General features: G+C 39.1%; 1 protein-coding gene across 7 annotated transcripts in view; it reads right to left on the reverse strand.

Moving 5' to 3' along the window:
- Nucleotides 1–19,678, reverse strand: part of SYNE2 (spectrin repeat containing nuclear envelope protein 2) — a 195,512-nt gene that overhangs the window by 82,143 nt on the left and 93,691 nt on the right. For all 7 annotated transcript variants that reach the window (XM_054198076.1, XM_054198074.1, XM_054198078.1 and 4 more), the window contains exons 56-65: nucleotides 18,943–19,098; nucleotides 15,992–16,132; nucleotides 15,464–15,646; nucleotides 14,792–14,929; nucleotides 13,147–13,332; nucleotides 11,573–11,695; nucleotides 8,383–8,565; nucleotides 4,066–4,191; nucleotides 1,491–1,685; nucleotides 839–913 (exon numbers count right to left, since the gene is read on the reverse strand). In XM_054198076.1, coding sequence (XP_054054051.1) covers nucleotides 839–913; nucleotides 1,491–1,685; nucleotides 4,066–4,191; nucleotides 8,383–8,565; nucleotides 11,573–11,695; nucleotides 13,147–13,332; nucleotides 14,792–14,929; nucleotides 15,464–15,646; nucleotides 15,992–16,132; nucleotides 18,943–19,098 — 1,506 coding nt within the window. The remainder of the gene's footprint in view (nucleotides 1–838; nucleotides 914–1,490; nucleotides 1,686–4,065; nucleotides 4,192–8,382; nucleotides 8,566–11,572; nucleotides 11,696–13,146; nucleotides 13,333–14,791; nucleotides 14,930–15,463; nucleotides 15,647–15,991; nucleotides 16,133–18,942; nucleotides 19,099–19,678) is intronic.

Below are 19,678 nucleotides of genomic sequence, written 5' to 3' on the forward strand. Positions count from 1 at the left end.
TTGGACGTTTTTGCACTGTCTAGTCATGGAGTTTTCATCCTCGCCTAGCCTAAAGCAACCCCTCCAATACGCTATTGCCTCTTTGTCACATTTCCCTTTGATTCTTATTGCAAGGAAGTAGCAAAAAGGCTAATATCCTTAGCAAGGACTTCAGAGAAATAGAGAATCTTCAAAACTTCGTTAAGCCACAGTCCCTCCCCAGAAGAAGCAGATGACAATAGCTGGTCACTTACCAGCCTAGGCAGTCTGTGAACTGCTGTGCAAGTGGGTAACTAGGCTACAAGCTCACCAGCACTCCTGCACATTCCTGATTTCATTCAAATACATCTCGTTTAGTCCCTAGGCTGCAGGAAAGCGTGCAGAAAGGTTCACGGATTTTTCTTTTTCCTTTTTCAAAATAAATTAACTTTATCGTGAAACTTTACTCCCAGCTTTGCCCGTCTGCAGTTCACCTGGGCATTCAGAATCCCCAGATTTAAAGCAACCTGTGGAGCAGTGTCTCCCAGATTCTCCCATTCTCCCAGAAATCTCTATCTTAACTTTATTCAAAATGGTCTGATCATGCTCTTTTTTTCTTAAGCTTAAACATACTAACACTTCCATAAAGGGAGTATTACTACATAAGCAATCCCACATCACGGAATGAGGTGCTGTGTAATACTGGTATTGTAATCTTGGTAGACTGGCTCGAGTGCAATTTCTTAGTATCCTGGAGTGATAACAGATATTTAAATTTGTTCTGAAGTATTTGGATTTTCACATTTTTCATATTTGTCCTGTAGCAAAATCTTATATCTTCCATATACTGCTGTATATATGAGATATATACTGAACTTACCTTGCTGTGGAAAGAACAGTCTTCTGATTCTTCATCTAAAGAAGGCAGAAGAGATAACATTCCTCTTTTTTTCAACTACAAAAATACACACAGAGACAGCCCAATTATTCATGACAAGAACATGTTTTTACTGCCTCTAAACCAAAAGAAAGTTACCATTTGGGGTCCACTTTTAGAGAAGCACTGAACATCTGCCACCCTACATTAAAGTAATTGAAAGCTGCAGGTACTAAACACCTCTGAAAACTGGGACTCTTCTCTATGCTGTAACATTTCAACATCACAGCTATAATTGGGATACATTTTATTTTGCTCCATGAAAACAATATACCAAAAATCCCGGAAAAACTGATTATCAACAAAACTACAGATTGAGCATTTTGCTGTTGATTGCGTGATGCAAACTTCATGTTGGATCTGCTCATGCTAAAAAACAGCCAGAGGCACACCTCTCTCCCGCCTTCTCCTAAACATTCATCATACTCAGTCCTTCTGGGACCATTTGGAAGCACAAAGGGGAGGAGAAGTAGCATTGATTCACAGCTGCAGGGGTGCTCCTCTCTCAGGTGCCACTCCTCCTGGAGGAAGAAGAGCTATTTATCTTCCCTCTTTGGCTCTCAGGTAAGTGATCACAATGTGACACTCCACTTACCTGCTGACCAGAAACATCAGTCCCAATCAAGTCACTTTGTGCTAGTACAGATGCTGTGGGTTCATCTCCTGATTCAGGCACTTCTTGCTGTAAGCGCTGGTGAAGCTCAGACATTGAATTCTTCATCCCAGTAAGGATATCTTCCTTTCTTTGGCACAGCTTTATGATTTCTTCTTTTACAGCTTCCATTTCTCCCTAAGGGGCAACAACATCTGTAAGCATCCATTTTTCTTACATAACCAAACAGTAATGCGACAGATGATACCAGCGATATATCTTACTGGGACTGGGGCTATTTGCTCCTTTTCCTTTTTCAGGGCATTGGGACAGTTCCCCATTGCCACTGCCGGAGAGGTCCCGATACATGCAAAACAGCAGCAACTGGTTCAGCTCTTGTTGCCTGTAATGCAGAAGTTGCTACTCTGGAAGGAAATGTGAAAGGCTGGAAAACTAATTCTAACTAGGTCCTGCATAGCCATGGGAATACGAGTTTCCTTCAGGACAGAGGGAATGCAGCTGGGTTACATTACTCTGTGTGTCAGAGCAGGTGATGTTACTTCCAACTACCTTCTCTGGAAACCTGACACAAAACACTTGAGATAGCCTTGATGAGGGCAAAGACAGCAACAAGGGTAGCTCAGGGCTGAGTTTTCTTTGCTGAAGCTGGCCTGAAAGAAGGGAAAATAAACCATTCGGTGGGTTTTAGTGACATGGCTATGGACAAAACTATCCCATGTATTTGAATTGGGAACAATGGCCCCCAGCAAAGTACAAGGAAATCATTAAATGTTCTGCAGGGATTAAACAATAACCCAAGTGACTCTGCACTAACAAAGGGGGAAATAAATCTGTCTTGGTCTCCTCCCTGGCCATGACTACTGCTCTAGCTGGTGTTCTGCCCTTACAGCTTTCTGCTAGTGCCTTTCCTTACCACCCAGCCTCCAGGAGAGCAAAGAAAGCACAACAAATAACAGAGTAAGACAGGGCAAGGAATAAAATGCCCTACTCACTTCATTACTGAATGCTAAAGCTCTTCAAAGCACTGTTGCTCGCTGAGAAAAATGAAACATGGCTAAACATTCCATTGCACGCTGGGCTCAGTCCATCAGCACAAGCTTTGATGCTAGGCTTGAAATAATAACAGCATGCTCTGTCATGGTGTGAATAATGCTATGCAAGTAATAATCTGTGACAGACGAAAGCAGTAAGACTGGTGGTTTTGTCTGGACTACAGCTTCTTCTGTTAACAATGCTAGTGTGGCTGCATGACAGGGAAGGTGAAGGCAGGAACTCCATCAAGTTTTCAAAGCACTTGGTAACTCTGCTCAGACAAGGACGGTTTTTTTTTTCCTTTTGTACACTCAAAAACACAAGGAAAAATATTCAAAAACTAGAGGAAAGAAAAAGTCATTGGAATCAAGAAACAGCCATTCATGATAATTTGGCATATTTTTATAAATGTCCATAAGAACAGTACTTCTATTTGTTTCATTGCAGGAGGAGACTTTACAGCATACATTTACCAGTTGCTGCTTTGCAAACTTAGCTAGCCAAAAACCTCCTTAGAAACCAAATCTGTATTAACATCACTTCATCTGAAGCCCCTCAGTAAGATGGGCAATTCCATTGCCCACTTCTATTAATTACCTGCTACAACTGTGAAATGGGTTTTCTTTTAAAACAAGAGCTATTAAACAGAAAGTCCTACACTCAAAGACAAAAACAAGTAAGAATCAGGAAATGAGTCATGCTTAGTACTAGCATCAAGCCTCCGACATCCAAACACCTGAAAACAGAGCAGCTATGTACTTAGGAGCCTGCCGAGTGATTATAGTTATTAGGCAAGTACAATGCATGTGTATTAACTTTATTGTGACTGACTGCAAAAAGCTGAGCACTTCAGAAGCACTTTATAAATAGTTATTACACTTAGTTAGTCATTTCCTGATTTCTGCAGTGCTGTCCTTAAAACACATCTAATTTTTGCATTAAATAATCAATTCATTCATTACAGAAAACAACCAATTGCAGGGAGAAAAGCAACACATGTTTATCACTTCATGAAAACACAGTGTAACAGTGAGGATGAGGAAAGGAGTCTAAAGAATCTAACTCTAACCAGAATTACCAAAAGTACCACTGCATGGTCAGTGATCAGGAATGGACTCAGTTCTCTCCTTATGCGCTATCCTAAGCTGTTACCTCAGCAACGTTAGCAGGATGCTGAGCACAGGCAAGCTATCAGTGCTGCACATTGTTTCACCAAAACAGCTGTCAGCTGACATGAAAACAGCACTCCAATTTTCCCTTAGAAGTTGATACAGGTACAAATGACACATCAAAGTCAATAAGGAGTATATTCTGAAAGATAAACCCAACTCGCAAACCAATATTAATTGTAATATCTCTTGGTATACGTCAGCTTACATATGCATAGTCATACTATGGCATTCAATTGTCTGCTTGACTGTGGCGGGGAGGGGAAGCACACTGCCATTTCTCAGTACTCTGAGTTGTCACTATTAGTGTTAGGCAGGACAAGTAACAGACATGAGAGAGAAACAACGAAACTTACCTCTGGACAATGAGTCTTCTCAGCCAGTGGTTGATCTTCATGTGATATTTCAACCAAGTGGCTCTTTAAGAATTGTTTCAACTTGTCAATTTCTTGCTCACATTCTTCTGTTTTCTTTACAGCTTCCTGTGAAATAGTAATCCTCATAAACAATTTTGAATTAAGTAGTACAGAAACAAACTAGTCAGTAATGCAACAACTTTGTGCTGAAGAGTACTGAAGCCTCCTATGCATCTGTAGTTAAATGTAAAAGAAACTGTGTTTGTTCTGCTAAATTTGCATAATCCTATCCTTACTAAGTTTACTATTCACTTGCTAAAGACAAACAAACTGCTCGGTCCATAAGTCGAAGTATGGTGGGGTATTCTGCCTAGGAGCACATCTTTGCTTACTCCAGATTAGAGCTATGAATTTGGCTATGAAATGAAAATGGAGCATATTTAATCACATTCATTACAATTTAGAACAGGTGGGGGGGGGGGGGTGGAAGAGAGAAATTACAGGGTTTCATATCAAGTTAGAGAGCCTACCTGGTCTTTACTGGTTCTCACATCTTTACTGCCAGCTAGTTCTGCACTGACCAAAACTGAACTGTGCTGTACACCAGGCAGACATTGCAGCTCAGAGGATAAGCCAACCGCAGTATCTGACAATTTGAATACTTCCCATAAAAATGATAAGTACTTCCACGTTGTGTGAGCTTCCTCTTCTTACATGACTTATAGGAAAACATATTATATGTTCTAAACAGCCAAATTAACTTTTACTCATTTGACAGTGACAGCAAAATCTCATCAACCCCCATGCTTTAATGTTCGTGCAGAAATCGGCAATCTCCCCACACACGTTGCTAATGTTTGTCAGCCACAGCCTGTCACAATGTCTCAGGTAATTAAGAAATTGTTACATCTACAATCAGAATATTTTGCGAAAACATTTAATTTGCAGAACATTTGGTGGCTCTGTGTTTTTCAACCCATGGGCTGAGAACCAAAGAATATCTAAGGACTATTCGTCAGGTATCTGCAAAAGGTAATGAAGAAAACACAGATTATTGTCCACAGGCTTGAACCTAACTCTGCTGATAGCAGCACCTGAACAGCCTGACAGGTTGAAAAATCTCTCTGCAAAGCGTGCACAGACTGCCTTTCAGAGCAGAGAGTCTCTCCTGCTGTGAACAGTAACAGTGCCCTTTCTTCAGTCACTTCTTCACAGTAGCACTCCCTCTCAAGAAAATGCAAACCAATAAGGTTCTAAATTAGTATTTTATTTTTTTTTACTTACAGGTTTTAAAAGGAAGAAAAAAACATTTTTACCCCTTAAAAAAAAAAAAAAGCCAAATTGGAGAGGAAGATATTTAATTGTGACCTATAATCTTAATGCCATAGCTAAAGAATCAGAGGAGGAAAAAAAAAAACCAAACCAAAAAAAAGAGTAAGTCTTGTCCTGCTGGGTTCTAATGAGAAACTAAAAGTCCTTTTAGAACAGAGATTCTGTTACCCATACCTTCACTTCCACATGAATAGACTGTTTAGTAATAAGTAAAATGCATACTACTTCAAATTTCCTTGACTAACTAAAGAATATGAATATTTTGTATATAGACTCCAATGTCCTCTGTCACAGGCCAATATGTGAATATAGCCACTTGCTTGAAGAGAACTCATCTGTTCCCTGCCTTCCACTGATGAGCAAAAAAAAAATCTTATTTTATCCTTTTCCTAACATAATATAAATTATGCCTTATATGTGGAACTGAATCTCTTTCTCTTCCCAGAAGTGTTGCATTTCTTTTGAGCTATTTCCTGTTTAACATTTGGTCTTTACTTTTCATATTGTGCTAATACTAAAAGACCTACCCATGGAAAAGGCCTGCCTGCTCGTACTGTACGAGCAGGCAGGCATTGTATTTGTTATGGAAGAGCTTACTAAAAATGAGCACGGTAAATCATCAGATATGCAAATACTGCCACTCTCTTGCACAGAAAACCCATAGAAGCAGCTGTGGCCTCCAACTCCTCTTCCTGATGACATAATTTTGGTATTTAGATAGGTGTGGTACTTGACAGGCCATAATAAAAACAGATGGCAACTTTCAACAGGGATCTAAGTCACCTAAAATCCTGCCCCAAGGCATCTACACTACCTATTACAGGTTTTGTTTCTGTTACACTTTTTCAGGTGTCACACTGTAACTTTATTGAACAAAAGTTATGAGAGCAATATCCTATTGCATCACCAATAACAAAATATGGGAAAATGCATCTAAACACTAGAATTTCAAAACTAATCCTCAGGAAAAAAGTAACTATGTACATATTTGTACGGGAAGCCTGGCTCCCATCTGCTTTCCTTTCTATCAGGATACTAACTACCTTTCTAATGCAGCACTCAAAATGCCATCCTTTAATAGCTTTATCCTTTGTTATGTCTTAGCTGGTGCTAGACTTGTATTGTAGTACGGCCACTTTCAACCCATTCAACAGGACTGGAAAATCTTTTTTGCACAGTTTGATATCCTAGCTACCAAGAATTGTGATTTTTCCAGTCTGTTTTCTCACAAAGAAATTTCACTCAGCTACAGATTGTTGGATGCCTATCAGATAAAGGCAAATGCTGAGGAAAAAAGGTCACAGCTGTTTCAAAAAGGAGAAAAATCTAAACCTTGACCTAACGCTCCACATAAACCAGTTAGAAATCTCAGGATAACACTTTATAATTGCAAAGCACGCTGTTTCCGATGGTTTTAAAGTGTTTTAAAAATTCTCAAGTATTTAATCTGGCAACTCGCTGAAAAAGGTACATTTTACCACATCCATTTTTCAGACATAAGAAATTGTATGGACTAAAAAAAAAAAAAGATCATATTGATCATACAGATCTCACATAGTCATTGCTTTTTTCCAGACTCCAAGCATGCATTAGTCATGTAGCATGTTTGAGTTTTTCTGCTGGTGTTTTTTTTTTTTTTTTTTTTGCTCAATTTTCTGCTCAATTTCACAAACTGAAAATCAGAGACTGACACAAATGTTTTAGCTGCCACTTGTGTCTGCTTGGCCTCCAAAATGCCCAGTAAGAATTTAAGACAGAATCATAGAATAGTTTGGGTTGGAAGGTACCCTTAAAGTCATCTCGTCCAACCTCCCTGCAATGGGCAGGGACACATTCCCCTAGATGAGGTTGCTCAGAGCCTCCTCCAACCTGACCTTGAATGTTTCCAGGGATGGGGCATCTACCACCTCTCTGGGCAACCAGTGCCAGTGTTTTGCTGCCTATCCCCCTGTTTAGTATGGCAACGGGCCCTACTAAAAAGTCTGTTCCCATCTTTCTTATAAGCCCCCTTTAAGTATTGAAAGGCTGCAATAAGGTCTCCTCGGAGCCTTCTCTTCCCCAGGCTGAACAACCCCAACTCTCTCAGCCTGTCCTCATAGGAGAGGTATTCCATCCCCCTGACCATTTTTGTGGCTCTCCTCTGGACCCGCTCCAACAGGTCCATGTCTTTACTGTGCTGAGGACTCCAGAGCTGAACCCGGTACTCCAGGTGGGGTCTCACCAGAGCAGAGTAGAGGGGCAGAATCACCTCCCTCAACCTGCTGGACATGATTCTTTTGATGTAGCCTATAATATGGTTGGCCTTCTGGGCTGTAAGCGCACACTGTCAGCTCATGTCCAGCTTTTCATCCACCAGCACCCCCAAGTCCTTCTCCACACGGCTGCTCTCAATCCCTTCTTCCCCCAGCCTGTATTGACACCAGGGGTTGCCCCGACCCAGGTGCAGGAGCCTGCATTTGGCCTTGTTGAATCTCATGAGGTTCCCAAGGGCCCACTTCTCAGCCTGTCCAGGTCCCTCTGGATGGCATCCTGTCCCTCAGGCACTACTCGGCTTGGTGTCATCCACAAACTTACTGAGGGTCCACTGATGTAGTCACTCATCAAGATAAGTCACTTCAAGATAAGTTTAAGGACTTGAACTTTGCAGATGTGAAAACCTGCATATGACACTGGACTTCAAGCATCAGTTGTGCAAACCTGGGTCATAAGACACTTGGGCCTTCATTTCTTCTACAGTATGCTAAAACACATGGTGTCAGTTGTGACTGAATTGCAAAACTGAAATTAATTTCAAGACTATCCAGTGTGCCTTGTTGTACTATTAAATAACACAGAAAAAAGAACAAAAAATATCCCCAAGCCATTACACAGAAGATGTAGTAGGCATACTATATGCCCGTAAAAGCAATATTGTCTAGTGATCGAAATTATAATAAAATAAACGTGGTTTAGAGACAGTAAAAAAAAAAAAAAAAAATCAATTACCTCCAGTAGATTGTTTTGTTCCTTAGTAATATTTTCTAATTTCTTCATTTCTCTTAAGAGTTGTCTTGTTCTTTGGAAGACTGAGAAAGGTTGCATTTTCACCCCAGGCAGGTGAAGTGCTTCTTCATAGGACTGTATATGAACAATGGTCTTCTGCATGGGACCAACATGATCAAGTATAACCTATTAGGATACAGGATAGATGATGGATGTGATACTGAGTTGGAAAAATTAACGCTGAACAATTTGTACTACTGTCATGATGTGCAAAAGTTCTCTTTGGTAAGTTTCCCATTTAAGAAGGAAGAATATTTTAGTCTTGGAACAAGTGAAAATCCATGGTGAGGTTGTCTAAAGCAAGGTGAAGATATAACCTGCATTTACAATTCTGCTTTTTCTGCATATATATACATAAAGTTTGCACAGTGACAAAAAAGGGTCACATTCAGATTAGTTAATTACTAGTTTATTGCTAAGCATGTCATTTCAAAGAGGCGCATCTTTGTCAGTGACGACAATTAAAAAACTGGTGCAAACCCTTTGATGTCACTTTAGCCAACTCTGTTTTTTCTTTTTTGTGCTGCAAACGAGCCTTGAAATCTCCTATGTTAAAGCTAGCCTTTTGTGATGGTCCTATAAACAGTCTTACCAACATAGCAGAGATAATGAACAGGGATGAAAGCCAGGAGAAACCTCTGAAGATGGCTTTCCTGTTAAAGTCAGCATTCCATTCCATATCACAATAACTCAAGCAGATGCAGTCACCTTTATCAGTTTTGGATGAACAGAAACGTGCGGTTTCATACCACAATACGTGTCTTATGGAAGACTCAACTTATGAAAGACAGAATGGCAATACCAACTCACTCTTTCTTGGTTCTCCTAAAGAAATAAAAAATCCTACTGACACCTCTTTTAGCTGGGAACTTCAGAAGAAAAAAAGAAATAAATATAAACCACCTCTGGACCTTTTAATTACTAATATTTTTCTTAAATTCCCTCTGAAGACGATTTCATTTTAGAAAGCCCCAATTGGAATAGTGATGTTTATTCTCTCATTCATAATCAGCCTATATTAGGATTTTTTAATTACTAGCATACTATCCAGGCTTCAATTTTAAATAAGAAAAGTAGGTGAATGTTATTTTCCAGAAGAAGTTTTTCCATATAATGTAGCCATTACAAAACTGTTTTCTGGATAACAAAGCTATGAGAAATTCAATGATTATTTTTATCCCTCCCCTGAAACTGAACCAATGCTTTTTGCATTTCAGTCAGCTAACAATGCGGACTGCACGTGGTATAAAAGAAAAGATACTATAATGCTTTGCTTTATTAACTCAAGCAGAGAAAGGAAAACCATCTGGCCAAGGTACCTTTGCAGTGAAGCCCTTGCATGATGAAATGGTTTTATGCTAAGTCACTCCAGCCTACATTACCAGAACCCGGCTAAATTTTGCCTCTGTTTTGCCTTCACTATTTGAAAAATAGTGCCTGATTTTCAAACTTTCAGATTACTTACTGTTTGATGCTAAGTAGAGTGATGTGCATGTAAGAGATGACTCGTAAATTCCCCAAAACAAATGGTGAGAGATAAAAGAGAGGGAGAGGAGGCCCTCTGAGCCATTTTGAGGAATGTCTTAGAAATAAGGCTATAGCCACAGGGTGGATAATGTGGAGTCTGGATAATGCAGGCCTTCTGCTCAAAGAACTGATAAGACTAACACCTGCTTATCTCCTGTGTAGCTCATGCAGAGAAACCTTGCCTGAGGCATCTGGAGGAGGAAGCCCTATGGAGACACAGCAGCCCTGCTGTTAGTCAGCAAGGACAAGATAACAGGAATCTGTGTAGTTCTTTGTTTCTTGGAAAGGCTATTTTGCCCGATAATGACCTTTGCCTCATTATCCACAAAATGCATACTAAAGTTGACACCCCTGCATATGCTAATGAAGATTATCGAGATCATGCTAAACATATATGACTATAGCACTCGTCCCTCCACCCAAATCATGTTACACATCACCTGGGATAGGGGGGGAAACCTGAGAAGAAACTGCCACAGTAGCAGTGGGACAGGTTGTACTGAAACCGAACATAAAGCGGGAAGATAAGTGTCCCTGGGGAGATTTTTCACAGAGGTGTGCTCCTATGAACCAGAGGCCCCACGGTGGCTGGACCAACGCTGGAACCAGGACCACTGATCTCTGTCTCTCTGTCTCTCCCCCCCATTTCTCTTGTCCCTTAAAGCTGTTAAATCCATAATTCATTATATATCTGTTGTTAAGTAACGCAAGGCATACCTTACCACTTGCTGTAATTTGTTGTATATCTGTTGCTAAGTAACACAAGGTGTTACTGTGCTGCTTGCCATAATTTGTTATATACCAAACCAATTACTGTGGACCTAGTTAAGACGTATATTAATCACTGTGGGAATCTAATAAATGTCTGTATACAGACCTTGAGTTGTCTCACTGTAATCTACACCACTGGGAATTCGCAAATCTGAGTCACTCAGCACCCCTCTCTTCTGAGTGGGCATGACAGTGCACCAAGCATCTCTGCAGGCCAGGCCATAAACTTTACAATATGGAGACACTCAACACAGCAGGTATGTCTGACAACAGGTGCTTAAGTTACATACTCGAGTTCTATATGGGCATAGTGCTTTAATTCCAAATGTTTTCATTCAAATGACAACTGTGCTTCTTGAAGGGATCTCTCAACAGTCTCACCTTAAGGTTTACATTGATTAGTTGTCTTGGATCATGCAAACCAGATTCCTTTCAAATTAAACTAAAGATGATGATACTCTCCAGAAGAGCCTCTAATGACACGCAGCCACCCATGGCTGTCCATTCTACAGGATCAGTCCAAAGTCCCCAAGACACACACAACACAGATATCAGGTGCTCTGCACTAACTGTTTTGTCCTATAATGTGCTCCTCTGGGATTGCACTACTTGCTACTGTAGAAACATGTAGCTGAAATCATGACTCAAATAATACTTCCAATCTTTGACCCAAGAAATAGAATTTGTGTGATACTAACACTTCAAAGTCATATACTAAAAACTTACTCATGGTAGTTTGCAGTGACAAAACAGCCTTGTGCTTGTGAAAGCATATTTATGCTAACTTATGCGTAAATATATAAGGAACAAAGCCCATATAGGAGTTTTCACAGACCTGTCCATGTTTAAGTTGGTCTTTAGGAGAAAATTCTAACAGATCTTCTGATGACAGGATTGTCTTCATTTTGGCAATGTCCTTCTCGAACACTTTCACATGAGATTCAATGGCATCCAGTTCCTAAATTTTGGGAACAAAGAGAGTATTTGTAAATAATACAAATACCAAAGCCAGCTTGCATTTCTGCCTTTCACTTACACTTAAAAAGAAATACTGAAAAACAAGTGCAGCATATGCAGGATATGTTAAGGGATGCTACCAATCAAAAGGCTAGTTATTATAAATTACATATCATCATAACTTCTGGAGGAATTAACTATCTACAGTCACATGGTGTGTTTTAAACCCTGAATACAGAATTGAAATATCATTGAAAAGTCACGTTATAAATTACCAGTAGTGACAAGACACTTTTCCAGTGGTGATAGTTATCAGCATAGGAAACTGCTCTAATTACACTGTTGCAGCTTTCTATATGAAGAATCTTATGTCAGATGAAAAATGGATCCACATACAGTACAGCTGCTTGTGAGCACTCATTGAGATAGCCACAGAATAAATTAAGTTGGAAGGGACCTCAGTAGGTGTCTGGTGCCCATCACAGCAGGTCACATAAGGCCTGATGTATTGAGATTTGGATATCTCCCGAGAAGGCGATTTTACCCCCCCTCTTTTCGGCCCCAATCTAGTGTTTCACCAATCTCACTGCAAAAAAAAAATCCTTCTTGATACATATATGGAACTTCCTTTGTTATAATATGGGTCTGGTTTTGCTCATCTTTTCTTTGCACACCCCAAGAAGAGTCTGGCTCTATCTTGTCTAAAGTCTCCCATTATGTAGTAGTAGACAGCAGTAATACCCACCTGCCCATCCCCAAGCTGTCTCTTCTCCAGGCTGAACTGACCCAGGTTTCCCAGCCTTTCCTCCTACATCCTGTGCTACAGCCCTCTGACCACCTTGGTGGACTTCCTGGACTCGCTCCAGGTATGTTTATGTCTGTCTTACACTGGGAAACCTAAAACTGGGCACACCACCCACATATGATCTCACAGGTGCCAAAAAGAAAGACCCCTCCCATGGACCTCCTGGCTACACTCTTCCTCAAGCAGTCCAGGATGCTGTTGGCCTTCTTGTTGCAAGGCCACGCTGCTGTGCTATGATCAACTTGTTGTCTACCACAACCACTGGCCCTTTTGGCAGAGCCGCTTTCCAGCTGGTTGCCCCCCAACCTGTACTGGTATTTGGACATGTTCAATCCTGAGTGCAGGACTTTGCGTTTGCCTCTGTTGAACTTCATGAGGTTTCTGTCAGCCCATTTCTCCAGACTGTCCACGTGCCTCTGAATAGGAGCCCTACCCTTCAGCAAGATAAGCCCTTTTAATTTGCCAGTCAACAAGCCCTGCATTTCTCCTCCTGAATAAGGAGTTTCATCAATACTTCTAAACTTTATAGCTTAATTAGATACCAACTAAAACCAGCACACCTTTTTTCTATGCAAGCAATATAAGCTGTATTTCATAACATATGATGAAGCTCTGATAAAAGGCACTTATAGATCACACAAACTTACATCAGCCACCTGCTGAATCTGTGGAAGAATCTCTGCTATCTCATGCTGTAAAGTTGCTACTTGATCATCTATTTCATTTAGCTGTTGCATTACACTGTCTGTTTCAAAGACTGGCGTTAGCTCCTCCAGCTCCAAGTAAACACTGTGTAGAAGATTTTGCTTTTGCTCTGAGTCTTCCAAAGCCATCTGGAGACAAAATAAGAGCTTAGTTTGATCCATCAATGGTGAACATGGAAGTTTCACAGAGGTTAGGACCAGAAGAAACCAGTTTTAATTTCCTGTATGTCATTGACCATTGCATATATTCCCAAAAGCTTAGTTCAGACTAAAGCACTTCATTCCTAAGGGAACAAAACTGCTGCATCCTGCCAGAAGAAAACTGAGAGACTGATGCCATGATTTTAAGGAAATCAGATAGATAAAATAAGTCTACATGAGCATGACAAATGGCATGAAGAGGAAGATTTCAAACTCAGAGGGAGGTCCCACCCCAAAAAAAGAGAAAAGTACGAGAACCTGGAGAAGATTCTGCTCCAGCTCCTGTGCCACAGTCAGGCTGACCGCTGTACATGAACAAGACATGTCAGCCAGACACCTGAGACGTGTTTAAGCACACGCGCCTGAAGACAGCAGATGTAACAAAATGCTCCAGAAAACATCTGGCCAGTTGTGCATGATGGGAAGATTATTCCTGTCTCCTGCAGCTAACTGGATAAGCCTCTGGATTAATTAGAGCAAATGTCTTCATGAAGAACAGTGAGGGCTGCAAGAAATGCATGCGATCCATTTGTCTCTGGGGTGTATGAAGGAAAGGACTGAATGCATGTCTCAACTCTAATGCAAGCCTTGGACGCATTTTCAAACCCACTAGTTTCCCAGCCCAGAACACATAAAACACTCCAAATGACAAACACAAGGGACAATAAGCTTTTGTTGCAAAAAAAATTACAAATTTTGGAAAACACAGTCTCCCCATTGTGGCTACATGCTCTGCAACACATCAGCCCAGAACAGTTAGCTACTTTTTGTAAGGAATTCTTATTAGTTTTAATACAAAAAAAGCCTATGTGCAGAGCACCAACTTTCTGTCTTGGCCTAAGCCAAGAAGCAGATGTATAGAAAACTCAAATTTCAAATACAAAATTGCCAGAAAACCTCTTGACACTTGCCTGTCCCTGATCATCCCTGTAATATTAACAACATTTAATTCTTGAAATTACTGGTCAGAATTACCTTTAAGACCCAGTGAGAACTGCCTTCCAAACCACAATTCACTTCAAAGTTTCCATCAAACACATAGACATCAATATATCATTTTATCCTTTTTGGATCACACACACACAATAAAGAAAGAACCGTATCTATTCAGGCAGTAGAAACTGGTTATAGCCGCACAGTAGAGTAACAGAAGACAATCACACATTTTTGGAAGATAGATGTAGTACAGTTCAGCACTTTTGCAAGACAGATATGCTTAACAATGAAAAGTATCTATCTATACTTCATATCAACTATAATTATTTTTCACTTTAAAGGATTTACTGAAAACGTGAATTGTTTATGTCAGTAAGATTTCAGAATGCAAAATTGTGTCTGTACAGAGCAACCAGTTCTAACAAGACCATATATCTGCATTAACACTTACCTGAAGGTCATCAGTATGTTTGCGTAAGCTTTTTGCAGAGTCATTTTCAGCATGTGCTCTTAGCAAGCAGTTGGTGTTTTCTATCCAACTTTTCACGTTCTTCAAGAGTTCATCATATTCTTCCATCTTGTTGGCAGCCTAGGAAATTACAGGATTTTACAGAAAGGCACAAATGCATTTCTACTCAATGTATAGGATAAACGCATCTATGGACAAGACTGAAAGAAAACTGGATGCATTTTCATCAAGATCGGTAAAGTAGTATGGTGAAATAAGGACCATAATTTTTCTGAAACAGTTTCAAGATTTCAGGCTATCTCCTCTAATCTGGTATAATTTTGGTGCTTAAGTGCTTACATTTCACGGGGTTATTGTTGAGATTTATACGGCAATGTAATTTCAATAGGTAGCCCATTAACAGAGTGATAGAGAACCAATATCATGACCCACCCAGGGGCATGAATTCCCCACGCTAATCCCTGTCAACCATGGTGCAGAGCCCATCCTTTGGGGTAGCAGCTGGAGGTGATGTTTGCCACTCCAGAAACTCTTAGCTATAGCAGGCTTTTGACTCTCTATTCATTTGAGAGCCTTCGATGATATTTTAGGCAAAGCTTTTATTTTGTTTTTCCTAAGATGTAATTTTTTAAAGGCTTTTACATTTGCGTCTACCTTGTTTAAAATGGCTGTTCTGCGCTCAGCAAGTTGCGAGACCTGTTGATATTGCTGAAGGGGGGTCACTAAGATATCCATCAACTCCTGTGCGTGGCAGGAATCCTGCTCTACTATATCATGCACCTCTGCATCCAGTTCATTGAGTTTGTAATGCCAAAGGTCCAGCATATCCCAGATTTGCTGCATATGGAGAGAGGGGAAATGAAATATAAAGTCAGGCTCAAAGATAACAGCAGAGTTATTTGTTCTCCATGTGGGGCATGTGGAATTACAAAGATTTCGGAACCGATACAAGAGAGTGTACAGAACACTCTGCATCTACCGGTGTGACTCACAGTTGAAAAAAGCCACATATTTTCCTGTGAGAGAGAATTGGTAAATATTCACCAGCTAAATGCTTGCTTGTTCTTCTCTTTTTACAGACATAGAATGAATGGAGGACCATTTTACACTCCTGATAAACCAGGCTCTGTAGAAACAACCAAAAATCTTTTAACGCCCACAAAATTTTTTTGGCAAGATTACCTTCTGAACTTCTTTGGCTTTTGCAATGTTTTCACTCTTCTGTTGTAACATCTTTTCAATAGCTTGAAGACCATTGGTAATAGTTTCTGCTTTTCTTTTCAGCGCATACTGAGGAGAGCTCTGCAAGATTTCAAAGCTAACCTGTCAAAGTAAAGAGAAAACAATAGGGGAGATTACAAAGACCTGCTTGTTTCTGTGCACCACTTTACCACAAATATTCAAAATTCTTTTTATGTTTCTCTTGATGAGTTACTTAAAACCCATCAAACTACTCTAAAAACGGAGGAATGGAATTACATTTGCAGGGAGAAGCATTAATGTGAGCAGATTCAACGTTTACATGTTGCTCAATAATTTCCTCTCACTTAAAAATGACTGGTCAAGAAAGGTATCCCCTGAAGAAACAAACAATAAGACACTGCAACCCCCTGAGTGCTTCAGTTCAACTGCCCCTGTTCTAATCTGTAACAGAGGCTAATCATGCCTAGAAAGAAACCTAGAATGACACCTTTATGTCTCAGGTATTACTTCCATGTAAAAAATAAGGGAATATGGAAGCGCATCACTATATAGTGAATTTCGAAATATAAATTTAGAGACTTATTACTAAAATAAAAGGCTCTGAGCCCCATAAAGTATGTGAAACTTAATTCTACTCTGCAGATTCCACAGAAATGAAAAATCAGTACACTGGAGGGCCTGATTTTGTATGTAAAGAGAAAAGCTCTCAAGTAAATGTCTGAGCACAGATCCGAGCGACACAGTAAGGTACCAGGTTACTATGGACTAGATGAAGTGCAGGGAATGAAAAAGTCCTTGCTCTTAGCCCAAAGTGACATCTTTTCTTACTAAACCCTGCTAGCTGTTAGGGTCAGTCAAGCACCAGGAAATTGTTAAATCATGGTAAATTCATGGTAAAAAAGAACTTTAGGTCAGCCCTAGGATTTATGGGGCATATGCACATTGCACACCTTTATGCTGCATTGATGCAAATGATTTCTAGTTTAGTAGTTATTCTGGTTTGAAGCTCCTTATACTGAAATACTTTATCCTTTTGTGGGAAGAGGAATTAAGATCATTATTTAGTTAATAAATTATTTATCCATCTTTATTTCTGTATTTTATTAACATTATTGAATATTCATAGATTCCACCATGTAGTGTCAGACCAATATAACAATACCTATAAGGTACTGTATTGATTAAATTGCATTAATCAAAATAAGTATATGGAGAAAAGAATTACAATGCTTCTCTCAAATATTCATGCTCATACAAAAAAGCTATCAAGTCCAGTCTGTACTTAGTGCCTAAGACTCCTTGGAAAAAAGAACTTATATTGTAATCGCTAAACATTTGGCAGTTACTACTATCCTGGAGTATACCAAACATGTATAATTATAGATGCTTGTCGTGCTAGTTTCCAAAACAGAAGAGAAACATGGTGATGCAACACAGTTGGAAACAAGAAAGCAGACCAAGCACTGACTTCCTATCTTTCCTCAGAAAAAATGCTGCATCTGTCAATGCTCTGGTCATCAGGAGAATAGGATTTTAATTTCAAGACTTCCTACTGGGATGAATTTATTATATTTTTCAGATAAAATGCATGGGATCAAAAGTACAATTTGGTTTCATTTTTAGGCTAGCAGATTTAGAAGAAAGCAGAATGCCATTAAAATACGACAACTTAATTCAATTTAACACATGCTGATATCTCCTAGTATGTAACTAAACTGATCTCCAGTTCCACTAGGATTTATTTTGTTTCCTAAATGCATTTTTAAAAATTCCAAGATAGTTCATTTTGTTTTCCACTATCTAAATGTGGAAAGCAATTGTTATCTAGTTTCCAGGACCAGTTCTTTAACTCCCACATGTGATGTGTGCATTGGGATAATCTTTTATCTCAGTAAATGAAAGAGTAAACAAGCAAACAGAAAACCCAAAACCATAAACAGCATTTTTCTTCCCTTCTCCTTTCTTTCCTACCCAGTTGTTGGTTTTAAAATGACTAGTTCCATTTTGAAACAGAAACTACAAAGTTAACCAAATTAAAACTAATAAGCTGTAATAAATATGTCTCTAAATATTTAATACAACGTAAAAGGAATGAATAATCTGACAGACACTAACAAGTAACTGGATTTCAAAATTGTTTTATTAAACTTTCAAGTTTTATCAAATTAACTGAGATTTAGCCTTTAAAATTAGCATTAAACATTATTATTTCCGAAATAAGAGAACTGAAAGATATTGATACTTTTCAAAAGTAACACAAATGAATAAGTAACAATGAAAATAATTATACCAGGCTAAAATTTGACCTCAAACTTACAGTATTACTCCTTTTTCCTTTAATTTTTCTTTCAGTTAACTGTTTATACCCCCTGTAGACAGAAAACGTTGCAAAAAGCTGAGGCGATGTTATTTAGCTATTTAAATTCCCTGCCTGCTTTTAAAGGAATGCAACCATGTCCTGAGGGTGGTATAAAGAACCATGCCCTGATACCCCACCATGTGTGCAAACTGGATTAAAAAAAAATAATAATAAAATTCCAGTTTCAAAGTCCTCTTTTAATTCAGCTTTGAAAACATCTTCTCAGTTAAGCTATACAAACTTCCCAATCAATTTTGACTACTCGTTCGGTTTAAGAATCAGACTGGATAGAAGACAGGATCCATACTGTATCCAAGACTTTATTGCTAGTGGTTCTGCCTGTCCTCTTTTAACAGAAAAGAAAAATATTATATTCACACTGCTTACTGTAAGGTTATTCTAAAAGGAGACAGCAATATTTCCTCATGAATACATTTTCACTGAGAGGAAAACGCAAATGAAAATAATTAATGTTTCAAGTTGAAATTTATAGCTGCAACGTTCATCAAATATTGCTGTACTTATTTATACATTACAAAAAGGTAAATATGAAAAGTACATCAACAGTTACCTTTTCTTCTACGTCTTCCAATACTTTCTTGCAGTCCTCCAACTGTGTTTCGATCTCTGCAGGAACTATTGTATACATTTCAGAATACTTGATCCGGAGTTTCTCCATTATATCCTTTAGAGTTTGACTTTCTTTACCAATCACACTCTGAACCTCCTACAAAATTAAGAATAACTTCAGCAGTTTTACCCAGTTTTTACTGGATGCAGATGCATGTATGTATACGTACATATTTATATATATACATACATACATATTGTGTTTTGTATTTCCTACCATGATTACAGTTTGGAAAAGTTGTTTTTGTGATATCAAACCTAATTTGACTACCTCTACAAGCAGATTAATCTCGAGAAATACTCACTCATTTAATCAAACGATGCATTTTAATCTGTAAGAATTAATTAAACCTGATACTACTCCATGTCAGGCAACTGACGCACTGATGTTTATTGACAGGTATAGCAATGTAATTATTCGAAGTGCTCCTACGATTAAATGTTAACCTTTGTGCTCTCCCTTCTGCCAAAAGTGCATTTTCTCTTTGAAAGAGGTTTAATAGCCAACGTTCATTCCTTCATTATTATTAACACCACAAAGGCCACAAAAAGCAACAGGTTTCAAGCTGAAGTGTCTGCTTTCAGGCAATTATGCAGAGCAGCACAGCAGGCTCCTTTCAAAAGAGTAGTTTCCAGTTCTGCATGAAGAATGTAGGTTTTATGAGATAAAAGAAACT

The sequence above is a fragment of the Rissa tridactyla genome, chromosome 4 (assembly GCF_028500815.1).
Source record: "Rissa tridactyla isolate bRisTri1 chromosome 4, bRisTri1.patW.cur.20221130, whole genome shotgun sequence".
NCBI classification, from domain to species: Eukaryota; Metazoa; Chordata; class Aves; order Charadriiformes; family Laridae; genus Rissa; species Rissa tridactyla.